This window comes from Hemibagrus wyckioides, linkage group LG18 (assembly GCF_019097595.1).
Source record: "Hemibagrus wyckioides isolate EC202008001 linkage group LG18, SWU_Hwy_1.0, whole genome shotgun sequence".
In the NCBI taxonomy this organism is placed as follows: Eukaryota; Metazoa; Chordata; class Actinopteri; order Siluriformes; family Bagridae; genus Hemibagrus; species Hemibagrus wyckioides.
In genome coordinates this window covers 22,453,624-22,473,067 of record NC_080727.1, presented here as the reverse complement: position 1 = coordinate 22,473,067, position 19,444 = coordinate 22,453,624, and the positions used below count along the sequence as shown (strand labels likewise).

At 41.4% G+C, this 19,444-nt stretch overlaps 2 protein-coding genes across 2 annotated transcripts; one reads left to right on the top strand and one right to left on the bottom strand.

Annotated features, from left to right (window-relative positions):
* The first annotated feature begins 2,104 nt into the window (after positions 1-2,104).
* On the top strand, positions 2,105-10,951 carry rrm1 (ribonucleotide reductase M1 polypeptide). Its single transcript, XM_058416168.1, has 19 exons — positions 2,105-2,283; positions 3,279-3,367; positions 3,661-3,838; positions 4,111-4,211; positions 4,293-4,352; positions 4,482-4,521; positions 4,623-4,785; positions 5,746-5,887; positions 5,989-6,072; positions 6,580-6,741; positions 7,685-7,764; positions 7,878-8,079; positions 8,172-8,321; positions 8,447-8,668; positions 8,770-8,846; positions 9,323-9,458; positions 9,946-10,041; positions 10,113-10,301; positions 10,383-10,951. Exons 1-19 carry the CDS (start codon positions 2,265-2,267, stop codon positions 10,572-10,574), a joined length of 2,382 nt encoding a protein of 793 aa, XP_058272151.1. The 5' UTR covers positions 2,105-2,264; the 3' UTR covers positions 10,575-10,951.
* Positions 10,952-12,383: 1,432 nt separating this feature from the next.
* On the bottom strand, positions 12,384-19,025 carry trpc2b (transient receptor potential cation channel subfamily C member 2b). The gene is made up of 13 exons (XM_058415189.1): positions 19,011-19,025; positions 17,769-18,461; positions 17,257-17,466; positions 16,987-17,151; positions 16,419-16,593; positions 15,959-16,159; positions 15,500-15,662; positions 14,767-14,859; positions 14,469-14,661; positions 14,253-14,380; positions 13,904-13,976; positions 13,714-13,822; positions 12,384-13,046 (listed from the first exon to the last, which is right to left on the bottom strand). Exons 1-13 carry the CDS (start codon positions 19,023-19,025, stop codon positions 12,493-12,495), a joined length of 2,772 nt encoding a protein of 923 aa, XP_058271172.1. The 3' UTR covers positions 12,384-12,492.
* Between the last annotated feature and the right edge of the window lie 419 nt (positions 19,026-19,444).

The following is a 19,444-nucleotide window of genomic DNA, read 5'->3' as shown; positions in this document are numbered from 1 at the left end:
CTTAGATGGCTGGATCACAGGGGCTACTTAAGAACCTCAGCAGAGGGCAGTGTTCAGGAAGCAATTGCACTTGATGAAACATTGACTTAATGTCATCACTATATGATGCCAAAATCTGGTCAGTGCTCCAATTAAAAAAGGTCATTTCAGGGTTCTTCTGAAGATTGCTTTAAGTTTGGTGAATGGGTTTCTTTAGTGGCTCGGAGTTTTGAGGCAATTTTCTGTCAAAGAGGAATTGCTGTCTAGTGATTAACATGGTGTCCAGGAATACAGAGGGTTTGGGGATATGACCACTGGTTTTAGACTATTCTCATTATGATGAAGGGAGAACATCCAATCTCCATAACTTCTCCACATTGGTAGTAGATCATCTCTTGGGGGTAATCTATAATACAGTTGGCCCTTGCAGTGTCCAGCCAAGTCATATTTTCTCAGATGCTTGTAAAATCAGCTGCATATTGTGACATGGGCAATACAGTACCTAGGGGGTGGGGCATTAGGTGAAATTTTGGGTTCATCTGTAAGTGAGTCATTGTTGATGATACCTGATTGTTTAGAAAAAAAAAAACATCATTCAGGGTTAACACTGACTTATTGTTGTGAAATTTGAATGGTGGGTTCAGGTAGGGATTCACCTCTATATGACACAATCAAACTGGCCACTGGAGGGGCGCTTCACATGCCAATCAATCCACATGGGGCGAGCTTGATTTACTAGGTGTAACCAGTTGAAACTGACCTACAGAACCTGATATGTACACAATATTGCCAAAAGTTTTGGGACACCCCTCCAAATCATTGAGTTCAGGTGTTGTGTTTCAGGGGTTGGCCTCGGCCCCTTAGTTCCAGTGAAAGGAACTCTTAATGCTTCAGCTTCATACCAAGACATTTTGGACAATTTCATGCTCTTTGTGGGAACAGTTTGGGGATGACCCCTTCCTGTTCCAACATGACTGCACACCAGTGACCAAAGCAAGGTCCATAAAGACATGGATGAGTGAGTTTGGTGTGGAGGAACTTGACCGGCCTGCACAGAGTCCTGACCTCAACCCCATAGAACACCTTTGGGATGAATTAGAGCAGAGACCAACATCAGTCCAACATCAGTGCCTGACCTCATAAATGAGGAATGGTCAAAAATTCCCATAAACACACTCCTAAACCTTGTGGAAAGCCTGACCAGAAGAGTTGAAGCTGTTATAGCTGTAAAGGGTGGGACAACTCCATATTACATTCATGTGCATGTAAAGGCAGATGTCCCAGTATTGGTCTGGCTCACAGTCTCCATTCTAAATTATTTTTTTCTCCCCAAATGCATTTTTTTATTGTTTAAGCCGTAAACCTCCCACACTCTTTAAACACAAAGAAAACATTTGCAAGCATATAACGAGATGAATTTTGGGTAAATCCGTAGAAATATCACATTTATAGTGAGTACTGTATGTATGTATGTTCCTTGCCAGAAGCCTTTTGGGACCTTTTGGTGCAGAGCGTTTGGGAGACATAATAGGGCTTGCAGAAAAACCGTAAAAATACAGCGGACACAGAACAGCACCGAATACTCGGGACCGTGACACGCGAAAAACTGGGATGCTTGAGAATTCTGCTTCCCTTTCCCAGCAGCCAATCACAACCGTGATTAAATGAATGGGGCATTCCGATTGGCCGGACTCGTTCCTCCAGCCGTACTGTATTTTAATTTTCAGCATCCCCGCACCGCGCTTCCCTAAACAATTTATTGTTAACATTTTACTTTATTTTAATTGTTTATATTTTGTAATTAATAATTATATTTTTATCAATAAATTACCTTATTTCAATATAAAAAAACTATTCACTAAAAAGTTTGCGGATACCGCGATATACCGGGAAAATCCGCAAAAAAAAAAATCCGCGATATACCGGGACCGCGATATAGAGGGGTGTTACTGTATCGTGTATGTCCGTCTATGGAATCAGAAAACAGTTACAATTATGACATACGATAGAATACTTAAACTCAATCCACGGACAAAGAAATACAACAATATTAAAAAATAAAATTTTTAGAATTGATTTTACAATTTGAACTACGACACCGGAACCGGAACAGACGTCATTTTGAACACGATTGGACGTGACATATTCCCGGGTTTTTCTGCATCAAACCTGGCGCGTTGAAGGCATCAGGCGGGCTTCCATCAGTTTGATTTCAGATTCCTCATTAATTTAGGATTTTTGCATCATCTCCTTTCTACCCCTTGTGCTCTATTACACTGGTCAACATGCACGTGATTAAGAGAGGTGAGTGTGTCCAGTATTCTTATATTAGCCCGGTATTCGCACTGTAGCTGGCTTTCCTCCAACAACAAAATAAATAAACAAGCAATATTAGAGTTATATTTTCCATCGACTATATTTCAGACAACAGAAAGCAAAAAAAACTAGACAACTGCACTAAAGAGAATTGTTTCTGTAGATATTGCTATAGTAATGACCGCTAGCTTACCGCTGAAAGTAATAACAGTCTAGTGGTTTATTACTAAAATATTTGGAGTGATGTTGAAGTCAATTAATGTAATTTTATTTTATTTTATTTTATTTATTTTAGCCGGGAGTTTCCTCCCTATGCGACCATGTTCCTTTGTTAGAGTTATTGGCGCCAAACCTCTTCGGCCCTGAACTGTTTACAAAAATCTTTACTATTTTTATTTATTTACTTATTTACGATATTGATCTTCCTGCTGTTTTCTCTTCCACTGTAAAGTAGGATCTTAAAAGCTTTGAATACTTTTTAACCCTTTGTGACTTGCATGATGCTCTATTGACCACAACCAGTCCATTTCACTGACATCAAGACACTTAAAATTAATATTTCTTCATTTCCTGACTTTTTAAATGAATAAAACAGGTATTTGGTCTGTCCTCTTGTGCCTCCCTTTGAACATGAGCATCAAAAGTCTTTTCTAAACTCTGACAGATTTTTGTTGGAAGCCGCTTGCTCAGGAAGGAAGTGACCGCTTGCTTGATTTAATTTTAATAACAAATTTACAGAAATTCATCAAACCGAGGTCTATATTTAGTTAGATTGTTTTCTGTATTCGTAAACTAACCCTCTGCAGCAGGCTCCAAGAGAAAGAGACTGCTATGTTTGTGTCAGTGGTCGGTTATGAGGTTCCACCCCCTCTGCCAGTCCTCCTAAGGAGATGCATGGCATCTGGCTGTGATGGTCATTGAACAGCGTGTTTGCGATCTTTTTGTGATGTCACAGTTGTTGTTTTTTTCTTCCTGCTTTACAGACGGACGCCAGGAGCGTGTTATGTTTGATAAGATCACTTCTCGTATCCAGAAGCTCTGCTATGGACTTAATGCTGATTTCGTTGATCCGGTTTGTATGCTTATTTTGCTAGACTTTGCATGTGAATTAATTTCATGTTTCCTAACCGAATGCATTTAGGAACGAAGCAAAAGCAGAAAAGTGAATGAGTGAGGAGAAATGGGAGTCTTGTCTCTGGCCTGATTTGCCTTGACCTCATGTTGGACCTAATTTGCCTTGTTTTTAAAGCAGATTTGAATGCACGCACCATTGAGTGACAGAATACAGCAGTGGTTTTAGTCAGTGTCATGACTTGCTTTGTAGTTTTCCTACAGACATTTAAACCATGTTGTGAATGCTTCCAGACTCAGATTACCATGAAGGTGATCCAGGGTCTGTACAGCGGCGTGACCACCGTGGAGCTGGACACTCTGGCTGCGGAGACGGCAGCAACGCTCACCACCAAACATCCAGACTATGCCATTCTGGCAGCCCGCATCGCTGTGTCCAACCTGCACAAGGAGACGAAGAAAGTCTTCAGTGGTCAGTATCCACGTGGGGTTCATGTCAGAAACGGTGCACATGTGGGACGTGGTAGCTTAGGTTATGTCCACACTAATACATTTTTGTTTAAAGACGCATATTTTTCTATCTGTGTTGGCTTTCCGTCCACACTGAGAGTCGAGTCGCTCTGATTTATTTAATATTATCAATCAGCACACAGTGATTAAAGTGTCACAGTCAATGAGTGCATGAGCGAAAGACTGAAACAAGCAGAACAATTTTACAGTTAAAAGATGTTTAACTTTCTGCAGATGTCATGGAGGACCTCTACAACTTTATTAACCCCCTGAATGGAAGACACTCTCCTATGATTTCCAAGGAGACTCTCGACATAATCCTGGCAAATAAGGATGTAAGAAAGCAGACAGAGTGATTTTTTTTTTTTTTTGCTTGGTAACGTGTATTGGTTTTAAACTCCTCTCTCTTTCAACAGCGCCTCAATTCAGCCATCATCTATGACCGGGATTTCTCCTACAACTTCTTTGGCTTCAAGGTAGTTTATCTGTTGGATAACAGGATTAAGATTTGATCTCAGATGTGCTTATTTATATGACCAACAGTTTACATTTTATAAACAATTAAACATTGCTGTGGGTTTTTGTGGTGTTGTTTTTTTTTTAAGACCTTGGAGCGCTCGTATCTGCTTAAGATCAATGGAAAAGGTGAGAGCTGATATGGGATAGATGCGTTTGAGAGATTTGTTTTAAAATGATTCACAGCACACACTCACTGCACAACTCTGCGCCTGTTTCTGTCTATGTAGTTGCGGAGCGGCCTCAGCACATGCTGATGAGAGTTTCAGTCGGCATCCATAAGGAAGACATCGCTGCTGCCATTGAGACCTACAACCTGCTATCGGAGAAGTGGTTTACTCACGCCTCCCCGACACTGTTCAACGCAGGCACCAACCGACCTCAGCTATCCAGGTACACACACACACACTCAGGAGGGAGATGTTTGTGAAGAGTCACTACATGGTACCTGAATTCTTTAAAGCTTGAGCTTTTATATGCTGTTTTTCTTCCTATACAATTTGTAGTCAGAGGTTTTAAACACTCCTTTATATGTCTCATACTATAAGTTTACAGATGTGTTTAATTCCCTTTTAAAAGATTCTGGACTTCAAATGAATGACTTATTTATAGCTATGAACTAAACGGGCATTATTAGACATTAAAAGGTAAATTCGGCCACTCAGTCATGTTGGTTATTTATCTGGGCTTTTTATAAGCAAGGACACTTCACAGATTTTTGATGAATAGCACTGTGACATGCACTTACATGATCAGGCATAACATTATGACCACCTGCCTAATATTGTGCTGGTCCCCCTTTTGCTGCCAAAACAGCCCTGACCCGTCCTGCACTGTGTATTCTGACACCTTTCTATCAGAACCTGCATTAACTTCTTCAGCAGTTTGAGCAACAGTAGCTCGTCTGTTGGATCGGATCACACGGACCAGCCTTCTCTCCCCACGTGCATCAATGAGCCTCGGCCGCCCATGACCCTGTCACCGGTTCACCACTGTTCCTTCCTTGGTCCACTTTTGATAGATACTGACCACTGCAGACCGGGAACACCCCACAAGAGCTGCAGTTTTGGAGATGCTCTGATCCAGTGGTCTAGCCATCACAATTTGGCCCTTTTGGTCAAACTCGCTCAAATCCTTACACTTGTCCATTTTTCCTGCTTCTAACATCAACTTTGAGGACAAAATGTTGACTTGCTGCCTAATATATCACACCCACTAACAGGTGCTATGATGAGGAGATCACCAGTCTTATTCACTGCACCTGGCACTGGTCAAAATGTTATGCCTGATCTGTGTGTTTTAGACAAGATGTTTCAAAAAAGTCAATCGCTTATTTATTTATTTTTTGGCCAGTTGTTTCCTACTGTCTATGAAAGATGACAGCATCGAGGGAATCTACGACACTCTGAAGCAATGCGCGCTCATCTCTAAATCCGCTGGGGGCATCGGGGTGGCTGTGAGCTGCATTAGAGCCACAGGCAGCTACATCGCAGGAGTGAGTCCGCTTTCACGACTAGTCCCCAGCTTAGACTGGTTCTACTGATCATGAAGCGTATTAAATCATCTTTTTTTTTTTCTCTCTTTTTCTGTTTTCAGACAAACGGCAATTCTAATGGCCTGGTCCCTATGTTGCGAGTGTACAACAACACTGCCCGATATGTTGACCAGGGAGGAAACAAGGTGAGTTACTCTTGTCCTTAACTTAACCAGCTTGATCGAAGCTGAACATTTAATACATAAGAAATATCTTTAGGTCAGCTGATACGGGCATGTCAATAAACTGGCTCGTTATTTTCTTGAAATCCAGTATCATATTTGGTTGATTTCTTTTATTTGTGGGTCATCATTTTGGGCTGCTTTAGAATTTTCCAGGTTTCCCAGATGGCCACATTTCCAGATGCATGCACAGGTGGAATATTGTCCATCATAAGCTATCGTGCTTTATTATTATTATTATTATTATTATTATTATTATTATTATTATTATAAACCACATGCGTTACAAAAACCTTGCTTATTTAAATAAAGTGAGATTCTTGACTGAAGATAGGGATCCTGTGGAAGTATCTCTCCTACTTTAACCAGACAATCTCACACTTCTGTTCTCTAAAACTCAGTACATCTCCTCTACAACAAGGCCGTACTTCTGAGTGTTAGATATGACAACGTTTCTAAACCTCTATGCAGAGACCTGGAGCTTTTGCCATGTACCTGGAGCCCTGGCACTTTGACATCTTTGACTTCCTGGAGCTGAAGAAGAACACCGGTAAAGAAGAGCAGAGAGCCAGGGACCTGTTCTACGCCCTCTGGATCCCTGATCTCTTCATGAAGAGAGTAGAGACCAATGGGGTAAATGCAGCTCTGATGCAGCAGTTTTCATGCTTTTAGCACAGCAGATTAGCATTATGGATTAGCAATGTTAGCTTTATATCCTTTGGGTGATTGAAAAAACAGCCTAACTTGATAAATTGCCAAAGAATATCAGACATAACCAAACATGGCATCTACAAACAAACCTAACGAACAGAAGTCGTCAAACTTGAACACATACCACGCAGAGTAACGCTAGTTTGAATTGTTTCTGGTTCTGTTTCCATTTTCTTACCTTTATAGTATTTGTATTTGTGTTGAAGCGCACGGTTTAAAGCCGTTCTCCAGCCCACTAGAAGAGGTTTTAAAAGTATTCGTATATATCCCATGCGATTGACCGTCTCCTTCGCACGCTCTAGCAGAGGTGGCAGCCAGTTAGTAGGGAACAAAAGGGATGGGCAGGAGCCACGTATAACGCGGAAGTTTTGTACATGTAGCCCATTTGCATCACAATAGGAAATAGCCACGGTGTTTGTGTAGAGATTTGCAATTCAGACTATTTATTAGGAAATAGCTTCCTGTCCATCCAGTGTATAACTGAGTCTCAGAAATTAATTTTTTTGGGAATTTTCCAGCCCAGAAAATTGTTTTGCGCATTTACCTGTGTAGCTTTAACAGAGGTGTAATTTCTTTCACAGGCACCAGAGGGCAGTAAAATTACAAAGTGTCTTCTTTAACCTTTAAATGTCTGTGATGTAAAGCATGTAAAATATTTCTTAATTATCTGGTGTAGATACTTAAATAAAAATTTATTTAATAAGTCATCATGCCACAAAGGTGCTCTAATTATTTTATTTATTATTTTATGTATTTAATTTTCAATTTATTTGTCCTTTTTTTTTTTTTTTTTTTTTAAAGCTGAAGTTAATTACCCCAATTATTGTATTACTTTAGTCATTTCACACAATTTTGCTTTTTGCAGGACTGGGCTCTTATGTGCCCGAATGACTGTCCAGGTCTGAATGAATGCTGGGGAGAAGAGTTTGAAAAGCTTTACACAAGGTAAAACGCATGCTTTTAATGGTTGCCACACGCCTGACTGGTCGTTTCTGCTCTGAAAGAATATATTTTTTAAATAATTAAAATGCCTACAAGCACATTGGTTTAAATCACAGGTACGAGCAAGAGGGGAAAGCGAAGCGTGTAGTAAAGGCTCAGCAGCTGTGGTACGCCATCATCGAGTCCCAGACGGAGACGGGCACTCCCTACATGCTGTACAAGGATGCCTGTAATCGCAAGAGCAACCAGCAGAACCTGGGTACTATCAAATGCAGTAACCTGTGCACAGAGATAGTGGAGTACACCAGCAAGGACGAGGTGAAGACTGGGAATGTGTATGATATGAAAATGTGTGTGGGTTTTTTGGATCACTTGGTTTCTTTCCATTAAACCTGCTTTTCTGCCTGCAGGTGGCTGTGTGCAATCTTGCATCCCTCGCTCTGAACATGTACGTAACTCCGGAGAGAACATTCGATTTCCAGAAGCTGGCGTCCGTCACAAAGGTCATTGTTAGGAACTTGAACAAAATCATCGACATCAATTACTATCCAGTAGCAGAGGTGAGGGCTGGTTTAGTCATTTATTTATCTATTTATTTATTTAAGTGATTTGTCAGTGTTATGTTCATTATTATAATATAATATATATATATATATAATTTTTATTTATTTATTTTTTTAAATAGGCAGAGAAATCAAACAAACGCCACAGGCCCATTGGTATCGGAGTGCAGGGACTGGCCGATGCCTTCATCCTGATGCGCTTCCCTTTCGAGAGTAATGAAGCTCAACTACTCAACATCCAGATCTTTGAAACCATCTACCACGCCGCACTGGAGGCCAGCTGTGAGCTGGCGGCTGAACACGGCCCGTACGAGACCTACGCCGGCTGTCCTGTTAGCAAGGGCGTAAGTGTCCGAACCGGAGTGTCCGAAACCTCTCGCGTTCTTTATCTTCATTATACTTGTGTAGATTATCAGCACTTAAAGAACCCGTTCTTGTATCTCAGATCCTGCAGTATGACATGTGGGAGAAGACACCGACGGACTTGTGGGACTGGAAAGCCCTGAAGGAGAAGATTGCACAGTAAGGATTAGTAAAGATGGATAGAATAAGGATGGTGCATGATGGCCTAATAAGACTAATGAGCGAGTGACCATTCTCCTATCGGTCTACTGCTACTGTTTTTGCTCATATACTCTTAGCCCGAGTGACCTTATAGGAAATTTCATTGGAGCATGTGGACAAATGCTGAAGGATGTCCAAGATGAACAGATTTTTCCTGTTTCTTTTTAATTTAATATTGCAGAGTAGATACAGTCTCAACACCCATGAATATGAGGGGGAAAAAAGCATACTGCTTTTCTTAAACAACAACAAAATTATCCATCAATCATCAGTGAAGATAGAATTTTGCCAATCAGTGGTGGTTCTTAGACAGAACTGGACACTTCTGGACTAGACCAGGCCCAATGACAAAATAAATTCAACTGTTTTCCATCAGAAAATGAAGTTAATGTTCCGATATGTGATGAGAAAACAGCTTTTTTTTTCTTTTGGAGGCACGGTGTACGGAACAGTCTGCTCTTGGCTCCCATGCCCACTGCTTCCACAGCACAGATTCTGGGCAACAATGAGTCCATCGAGCCCTACACCAGCAACATCTACACACGCCGTGTGCTGTCTGGAGAGTTTCAGGTCAGTTACTTGTTTTTGTTGTAAGAGTTATGCACTTGGTGAACAAGGAAGATGTACCTGGGAGAATGTACCTTAGGAAGTTGCTTTTTTTTTGGGACATTTGATTTATCAGAGTTTTGTCACTCAAGTAGAATAATGTTTAGAAATTATGACAAACCTCCGCTCATAGGTCTGGACGTATACAGCCGCCTTCTTCTTCTTCTTCTTCTTCATCTTCTTCTTCTTTCGGCTTTTCCCTTCAGGGGTGGCCACAGCGAATCATCTCTCTCCACCTATCCCTATCTTCTACATCCTCAACACTTGCACCCACTAGCTTCATATCCTCAATTATTACATCCATATTCCTCCTGTTTGGCCTTCCTCTTTGCCTCCTGCCTGGCAGCTCCATGTCCAACATTCTCCTACCGATATACTCACTCTCCCTCCTCTGAACATGTCCAAACCATCTACAGCTATTTTTATTTATTTTTTGATCATGTCCATTCAGATCGTGAACCCTCACTTGATGAAGGATCTCACGGAGCGAGGCCTGTGGGACGAGGACATGAAGAACCAGCTGATCGCTCATAACGGATCCATCCAGGTTGATATTTCGTAGTAAAGTTGATCTATATTGTCCTTGGTGGTGTCCTAATAGTTCCTTTTTTTACACAGGAAATCCCTACAATTCCAGATGACCTAAAGGAGTTATACAAGACAGTATGGGAGATTTCACAGAAAGTGGTCATTAAGATGGCTGCAGACAGAGGAGCCTTCATTGACCAGAGCCAGTCACTTAACATCCACATCGCTGAGCCCAACTATGGAAAACTCACCAGTATGCACTTCTATGGCTGGAAGCAGGTGAGTGAACTGCATCTTTAGGTGTTTAGTGTGCTGTTATAGCTACAGGCTTTGTTCACACTTGTGTAATTCTCTTTACAGGGGCTGAAGACTGGTATGTACTACCTGAGGACAAAGCCAGCTGCCAACCCTATCCAGTTCACCCTCAACAAGGAGAAACTGAAGGCGGTGCAGGAAACCAAAAACAGTGAGGAGGAGATTAAGGAGAGGAACAAAGCTGCTATGGTGTGCTCTCTAGAGAATAGGGATGAGTGTCTGATGTGTGGCTCGTAGACCATTTCCTATTTTCCTCATTCTGTCTTCCTTTGTTCTTGGTCAGGTGTTTAATGAAATAAATGTACTGTCAAGGCTCTTAGGATATCAAGCTTTTGTGAAGATGATTTATCTTTGGGGGAAAAATCTTAAACCTGTACATATGCATTGTATCCCAGACATAACGATAAACCATCATATTTATTTCACCTGGCTACATGGTGTCACAGTATTGTACAGATTTTCTTTTCTTGGTATGATCGACATAGTCATGCATCAAAAAACAGAAAGGAAAAAGTAGTCAGGTGACGCATTTTGCATAGACTCTCTACACTTCCTAACACCTGTAAAGACACTTTTATGTGATGACAATAAAACATTTTGGAGAAAAAGATGGAGTGAACATTTTTCACGTCTAACCGATCTCGCATGTGAAAAGGATCAGTGTTACTCATGCATGTTGTTTATTAAAGCAGAATCACAGGTGTGTTCTCGTGAAGTAAGTGTACTGAGAAATCCCCAGGTGGGAAATCACTCAAACACCCAAGGGACACCTATGGGACATCCTGGCTATGATGAACAAACAGGTGTAGAGCAAGCTGTGACCTGCATAGGCCATGGGGACAAATTATAGCTCACTTAATAAAACCTAATTTAGGAGGAAGGAAGAGTCAGTTCATGAGATTTGCAACATTTTTATAAAATATGTCATCCTTAGCTTATACACCATGGTAGAATTGTAGTCATTGTAGTAAATAAATATATTTTGAATATGCAGACCTGGGAAGTTACATATAGAGCTTGGATGTACAGTGATTTTTTACACACACTTCCTATCCTGTCCTAAATGCAATGGTTTTTTAGCTCAATCACACAAGCTTCAGCAGAATAGTCTAGAACAGCAATTGACCACCTCACTCCGGTCAGCTAGGAACAGGAATCTGAAGGGACAGTGGACACTGCTTATGCTTTTGGACTTGCCTGAATATTCTCCTCTGTACTCTGACCCGTCCTGCACTGTGTATTCTGACCCCTTTCTGTCAGAACCAGCATTAACTTCTTCAGCAATTTGAGCAACAGTAGCTCGTCTGTTGGATCAGATCACACGGACCAGCCTTCTCTCCCCACGTGCATGAATGAGCCTCGACCGCCCATGACCCTGTCTCTGGTTTACGACTGTTTCTCACATCAATGAAATCACATTTTTTTCTGATATTTAATGTGCCTTTGGCTGGAGCTCTTGACCTGTATCTACTGTATATGACATATTGTGCTGCTGCCAAACACTTGGCTTATTTAATAATTGCTCTAATAACCTAATTAACCTGGATAAGAGTTAAAAGTTGGGAGCATAAAAATTGTCCAAAATGTCTTGGTATGAAGCTGAAGCATTAAGAGTTCCTTTCACTGGAACTAAGGGGACGAGTCCAACACCTGAATTCAATCATTTAGAGGGGTGTCTCAAAACATTCGGCAATATAGTGTACATGGTTATCTTACGATGGGTCACATCAATCAAATCAATTTAAATAATAATGTAAAAGTTCCATTAATCACAATAAGCACTTATGTCCATGGTCAAGGTGAATCTGTGGCCTTTATGTTCACACACTTTTACACACAGGGCCAATAGATCCTAGCTTGCTGCATTATTTTTGAGAGATGGGGAGTAGAGGGAATTCCAGCAGACATTGGAAAAGCATGCACAGAAATTCTACACACACTGTATGCTGAGCTAAGTATCAAATTCAGGACCCTGGATTTCCCAGTCCCATGAGAATTGGACACAAGATCTGGGTTACAAATGACAGATTTACCAAGTGTATGGACTACAATTTCAACATTACAGAAATGTTTCTAAGGCTAATCTGGAGCAAGCAGGACAGTTCCTAGCTGCTAGTATAATTGTGGATAAATCCAGGGAGACATTTTGGTGCAGTTACTCAGGACTGCTAGCAGAGAGTTCTGATTCTTGAGAACCAAAGCCAGTATCCTGAGATCCACTGCTGCCGGTCAGGGATTCTTCTTTTCCTTCATTGGCTCTTCCCTCCTCCATCTTCGTCGTTTCATCTTCAACCAGACTCTGATCGTTAATCTCTTCGCTGATCCCATCACTGGCTGCATCTTCTTCTTCCTTACCTTCAGTCTGATCGTTAGCCTTCTGTTCCTTTATCTCATCACCTGCTCCCTCCTCCTCCTCTATCTTACCTTCATCAGCAGCCTCTCTGTTCACATCACCTACATCTTCAGATTGTGGTTGGTGGATGTTAGTCAGCAAAGGGGTACTTTTGTTGTCCGAAGGCAAGCCGCTGGTAAAGTCTCGGAAGTTGTTTTTGGCGCCCTGGATGTACTTTCCTATGATGGAGGAAGTGCTTCGTCCTGAAGGATCCAGTCGGTTCTGCTCCATGTCGAACATCGTCTGGTGAATTTGCTTCATCTCACTGTGCAGTTGTCCAACCACTTTACTCAGCTCTGTGACCCGGTTTCCAACATCTGCACAAAAACACATCCAGACAAGTATGATAGCGTTTAAAGATCACATATACACTGACCAGGCATAACATTATGACCACCTGCCTAATATTGTCTTGGTCCCCCTTTTGCTGCCAAAACAGCCCTGACCCGTCCTGCACTGTGTATTCTGACCCCTTTCTATCAGAACCAGCATTAACTTCTTCAGCAATTTGAGCAACAGTAGCTCGTCTGTTGGATCGGATCACATGGGCCAGCCTTCCATGTGCATTAATGAGTCTTGACCACCCATGACCCTGTCGCCGTTTCACCACTGTTCCTTCCTTGGACCTCTTCTGACCACTGCAGACCAGGAACACCCCACAAGAGCTGCAGTTTTGGAGATGCTCTGATCCAGTGGTCTAGCCATCACAATTTGGCCCTTTTTGGTCAAACTCACTCAAATCCTTACTCTTGTCCATTTTTCCTGCTTCTAACATCAACTTTGAGGACAAAATGTTGACTTGCTGCCTAATATATCCCACCCACTAACAGGTGCCATGATGATTCAGAAAAAGCTAAAAAGAAATCCTCAAATATAAGGGAAGCCTCATGTATCATCCATGTCTTGAATGGGTTTACGGTTTACATTGGAACCCTTTTCTGGACCCTTTGACAAACTGAGATAAAGAAGCTTCCTTTGCCATACCTTTGCGCTTTGTCTCCTCAAACTCTCTCCTGGCAGATTCAATATAGCGCTGCACTAAAGCCCGGATCACCTGATTCCTGTATGACACTTTGTCATCAGTCTCTTTAGTCTACAGTAAGAAAACAATACCAGTTAAATAGCAGATCAGATACTGAAACTATTTTATTAAAGTCGACTGTAAAATGATCACCATAGAGTCGATGGGCGGATAATCTGGAGTCGAATTGAAGTTGCAGCAGCAGCAGAGTTTTCTGATCAAAGACAAAAAACAAATTGAAAACATTTACATTTCTGGCATTAAGTAGACACTCGTATGCAGAGCGGGTTAAAATCAATCTCATTTTTATAATTGTGCAATTGAGGGTTAAGGGCCTTGCTCAGGGGCCCAGCAGAGGCAATTTGGTGGACCTGGGATTCAAACTCACAACCTTCTGTTCACTAGTTCAACACCATAACCACTAAGCTACCACTGTCCCCACATTCGAACCTGTAAATCCATTTTCCTTGATTTGTACTGGAGCTACAAACAGCTAGCCTACCGTATGAAGTAGAAGGCGGCTTTTGGTGAGGGAATGATGTTGAAGGGAACAGGCATTGTGAGTCCCTCCCTGAAGTAGCTCAGATAGAGTTTGGAGCGAGCAAATTTCCACTCCACATCCGCATCATCCTACAGAAAGCGGATCAGCTTTTAAAGCATCAGTTCACACTGCATAGCAGAGCCGTTTTCAATTCAGTAGCACACAGAAATATCATACCTCAATCTTCTGATAAGAGTTTGTGATCATAGCAACGAACATGTTAAGCAGCACAATGACGATCAGTAGCGTGAAGAGCCCATACAGGATTCTGCCCACATACTCAGCCAAAGCAAACCCAGGCATATCCACATATTCCCTATTAACATCACCAAACATTGTCCAGAACAGGAACTGGAAGGTCTCATTGAACCTGTAGAAAAAAACAATTAAACAATGAATTAATTACATTCCATTATTTACATTTATTACTACATATTAAATATTTTATTATCACAAAATAATAAGAAGTTCAAACCTTCCAAGGTAGGGAGATTCGACATAAGAAACATAGATATTGTTGATGCCACACAGAAAGGCAGTACCGATGATCATCAGTATAAATAAGAACCTGGAGAAAGAAAAGTACATAAAAATGTGTTCATAATATTCTATAAAAGTATTATGACCACCTGCCTAATATTGTGTTGGTCTTCCTTTTGCTGCCAAAACAGCCCTGACCCGTCCTGCACTGTGTATTCTGACCCTTTCTATCAGAACCAGCATTAACTTCTTCAGCAATTTGAGCAACAGTAGCTCGTCTGTTGGATCGGATCACACGGGCCAGCCTTCTCTCCCCACGTGCATCAATGAGCCTCGGCCGCCCATGACCCTGTCGCCGGGTCACCACTGTTCCTTCCTTGGAGCACTTTTGATAGATACTGACCACTGCAGACCGGGAACACCCCACAAGAGCTGCAGTTTTGGAGATGCTCTGATCCAGTGGTCTAGCCATCACAATTTGGCCCTTTTGGTCAAACTCGCTCAAACCCTTACCCTTGTCCATTTTTCCTGCTTCTAACATCAACTTTGAGGACAAAATGTTGACTTGCTGCCTAATATATCCCACCCACTAACAGGTGCCTTGATGAGGAGATCATCAGTCTTAGTCACTTCACCTGGCAGTGGTCATAATGTTATGCCTGATCGGTGTATATTAAGCCTCGAAGAAGACACTCAAATTCAGTTTTTTTTTATCGCTGATTTTATACCTTATCATATCATCAATCATCTTTCCCATAGAGATCTGCAGGGTTCCCAGAGACTCTTGTGCAGGCAGGATGTAGGCCAAACGTGTGAAACTGAGCATGCTCGTAACAGCAAAGAGCACTTCAGCTATTAGCTCGGGGTCCTCCTGAAGCCACTCTACACGTTCTGGGAAAGAATGGGCAATGAAAGAGTTAGTCAAAAGAAGGATCAATGCCCCAAAGTGATGTTTTCCACTGTTGCTGTACTTAAGTCTGGGTTTAAGTACCTGTATCACCTCATACATTTGTCTTTCATTCACTAAATTAAAAAGTGAAATCTCTACCTCACACTCATATATTTCTATATGATTATTTCTATATGATAATTATATACTTCTATTCAGAAAAAAATAGTTTTAATATATGTCAGCTTAGTGGGTTATTAACTATAGATTAAGGAGGCGAAATTTCGAAAATTCTTACTCGATTCTGTAAAGTAGTAACACTCCGTCGAATTTTCTGGTAATTGGCACAGAAAGTAGCCTTTAACCAGTATGACTACTCGCAGGGCAAACGAGGCCAGATACATGCTGAGGACCATCACATCCAGACAGTTCCACAAATCCAGGAAGTAGCTCCTCAGACCTTCAATCCAAACCTCCTTACACTCAAACCAGAAAAACCCTAAAAAGAAAACAATACACTTACGTCAGCACTCTACACACTTATACAACAACACTGACCACTTTTAAAACTATACCATTATTATAAAAGGAATCTTCAGCAAGGCAGAGTGGTATATACGGTACAGTTTGTTCTCAGAACTCTACTGTTGAACATTTCGAGTTTCCCTGTGGGAATAAAACGAGGTGGCACAAAACATATTGTGTCTTTAACGCTGTTGTTATCACAGGTTTGGAGGTAAAGAAGAAAAAAAACACACCAGCCACCCACACCATGTGGACAGAGTGGTGTAATATGGCATGTTGCCTGGTTGTAGACTCTTCACGAAACCTCTCCATGATAAGAGATTCTGCTAGCAACGTGATGAGGAACCACATGTAGGAGGCGGAGTGAAGCATGAATTTGATCACAGGAATTTTCAAAATCTTTCCCACCTAAAACACACACACACACACACAAAACTTTGACATCACCAACTTTGGGTATAAAAACATCCAAGAGAATTACAAGATATTGGACTTTATATAAAAAAAGATATAAACATATTTCGTCGGAGTGACCATTCTAAATGTCTGATACAAATTCTATTACAGTGGGGTCTGTGAAACATAACCAGGGCTCTTTAATTACTGCGGATGAAATCGCCACCCAACATGATCTACAGCTGAGAAATAAAAAGCTGTATGGCAATAATAAAGTGCATAAATATTATTTTACACACTTATTTCGGCTCATGAGCTTTGATTAGGTTTATAAAAATAAATCTGTGCTGCAGGAGTTATTGTGTAACAAAGTCCCTGGCTACAAAATGCCAAAACTGACCAGACCTTTGACTTTGGTGCAATCCAGTAAATGAGGCAGAGGAAAGGCATGGTTAGAAAAATCCCCACAGACACCAGGAGTTTCCAGGCCGTCCTGCTGCCTCTCCAGCCTGACAAGTTTCCAGACCAGATGGAGGAAAGAACCTGCTGGCAGATTGGGTGGGCTACAAACTGGACATAAGAAAACATGTCTTTTACTAAATGCGTGTAAAAGCGTACAACGTAAATCACACTACGAGCATTTAGTAATGTGTCATGATGAGAGAAGAAACTAGCCTGTTTCTGGTTGTAGTTCACAGCGAGTCGTAAACGGGCCAGGTTTGGTATGCCCTTTTCGAACGAGTGTTTATCCAGCTCCTCTTGAGTGTCGGCATTGTCGAAGCCACAGTTGTTGAGAATGGTGGTGACCTCACTCTGATTCCGGCACATTCCCAGCAATTCCACGGCAAAGTCCTGACACAGCTCCTCGAGCGCAAGGTACTGAGGCTGGAACAGAATTTAGACTCATTTATTCACAAGTCAATTGGCATGATCCAGAAAAGCAACACAGGTATAAATCATGACGTGTGATTACTTGGACAAAAATTGAAACACAGTTCCCTGACCAGAGTAAAGAACAGATATATGTGTATTGTGTCTCACATATAAATCTTTATATTGAGAATATAAGGGCAGCTGTTGAAGGAAGTCGACTTTGCTTAGCTCAGGAAAACATGTTAAGTGTCTCGTCTACAGTAATCACACCTATGCTTCAAATGCTTAAGAATAAAAGCCGATCTCTGCCTAACCTTAAACTCCGGCTCCCTCTTAGAGAGTTTGCGAAGGTCCCTGCTTAAATAAAAAGCACTCAACATGGCATCTTCAGCAGTGATAGACAAGTACGCCCGGCTAGCAAGGCCACGGTAGGTGTTAATGCGCGACAGTGAGAACTTGAGCAAGTCATACTGGCGCCCATTTCGGCACTCAAGACAAGCACAGGAAACTTTGTGAGGCCATGGGATGACATGACCTTTCTGTGTCAGCATAGTCACAATGTCATATAGATCCTTCTGGCAGGCCAATGTCAGGGGAGTCACCCCAGGGGCAAACTGAGAGTCATCGATAGAGTGGTCAAAAATGGCCTGGTTGAAAGAGTGCACATCCATCTTGTTGCCTTTCTCTTGGTCGAGACGGTCGAGGAGGCGCTTGACGATACGTGGCTGGTTAGTGTCAACAGCCACCAAAAGAGCCTCGTGGATCTGTCGGAAATCAAACTTGACTCCATGCAGCAAGGTGACCATGGCTTCCTCATTGCCCAGGCGGATGGACAGGTTCAGTGCTTCTCTCCACTGCCTGTCTTCAGAGTCTTCCAGCTGGCGGATGATGCCATCACCGGTCTTCAGAAGACTGCGGATCATAGACACGTTTCCCTCGTGAATGGCGCCGATGAGCTCCGGGGGGAAGCGCATCTTTTTGTTCACAATCTCGCGCCATTGCTCTGCCTGGAAGGTAGAAAAATGACAAAGCGAATGCAATATCATTAAATTACATTAATGTTTCATTCATTTTATATAGCTTTTATTCCTACAGTGTTAAAAAGGTTCCTTTTCACTTTTAAAATAGATGATTGCTATCAAATGGGAAGCCAATAAATCAATTGATAATCAATGTTTAATGTGAATTAAGTTATTCTAAACTACTGCAATTGAGTTTTTCTCTCTTAACAAGATCTTTTTCATGTGCAGTTTGTGCGACTACAGAGAAATTGTAAAAAGAGCAGTCTCATCTCAGATAAAAAAATAAATGCATTTGAATTATTTTCAGCAACGAACAAAACACTTTTTCGAAAAAAATCTTCCAATTAAAATTAATTTAGACAAAAAAAAAAATTCCCTGTGTTCCTTCTTCAGGTCTGATTAAAATCTCAACCATTTATATATTTCTGTAAAGCTGTTATGTTCAATTCTGTTTGTTAATAAAATCAATTTTCCACCTGAACATTTATTAATTAGTTCGGATTAGTAATGCAGGATCACAAGTGCTTGTCTTACCGTGAGGTGCTCCATCATGTCACAAACTGGAAAAAACCCCAATTAATCAAAAAACAATATTCCTATAAGGCTGATTAATGAAAAATCAATGATTCCACATGTTCAAGATCTTTAACAACCTCTCGAGTCTTCAAACACAGGTTGTTGAATCCTCCGTAACTGGACTGCTATGTGTTCACTCCAACACGCAACTGACGAGTCAACAGCAGGTCAACACGCCTGAAAGGGTTAATTCACCTTCAGCTACTTTCCGAACCAAACACCTTGCGATCCCCAAGGGTCACAGCCAATTAAAACCTCAACACTGACAACATGTTTCACATCTCATTATGGCCCTTTGTTCAGTCGAGCTCTTCTGCCAGAAATATTTCCATCTAAACTGTGAATGTTGTGCACCAGACATCACAAGCCAAGGTTTGTTTTGTAGATATTTA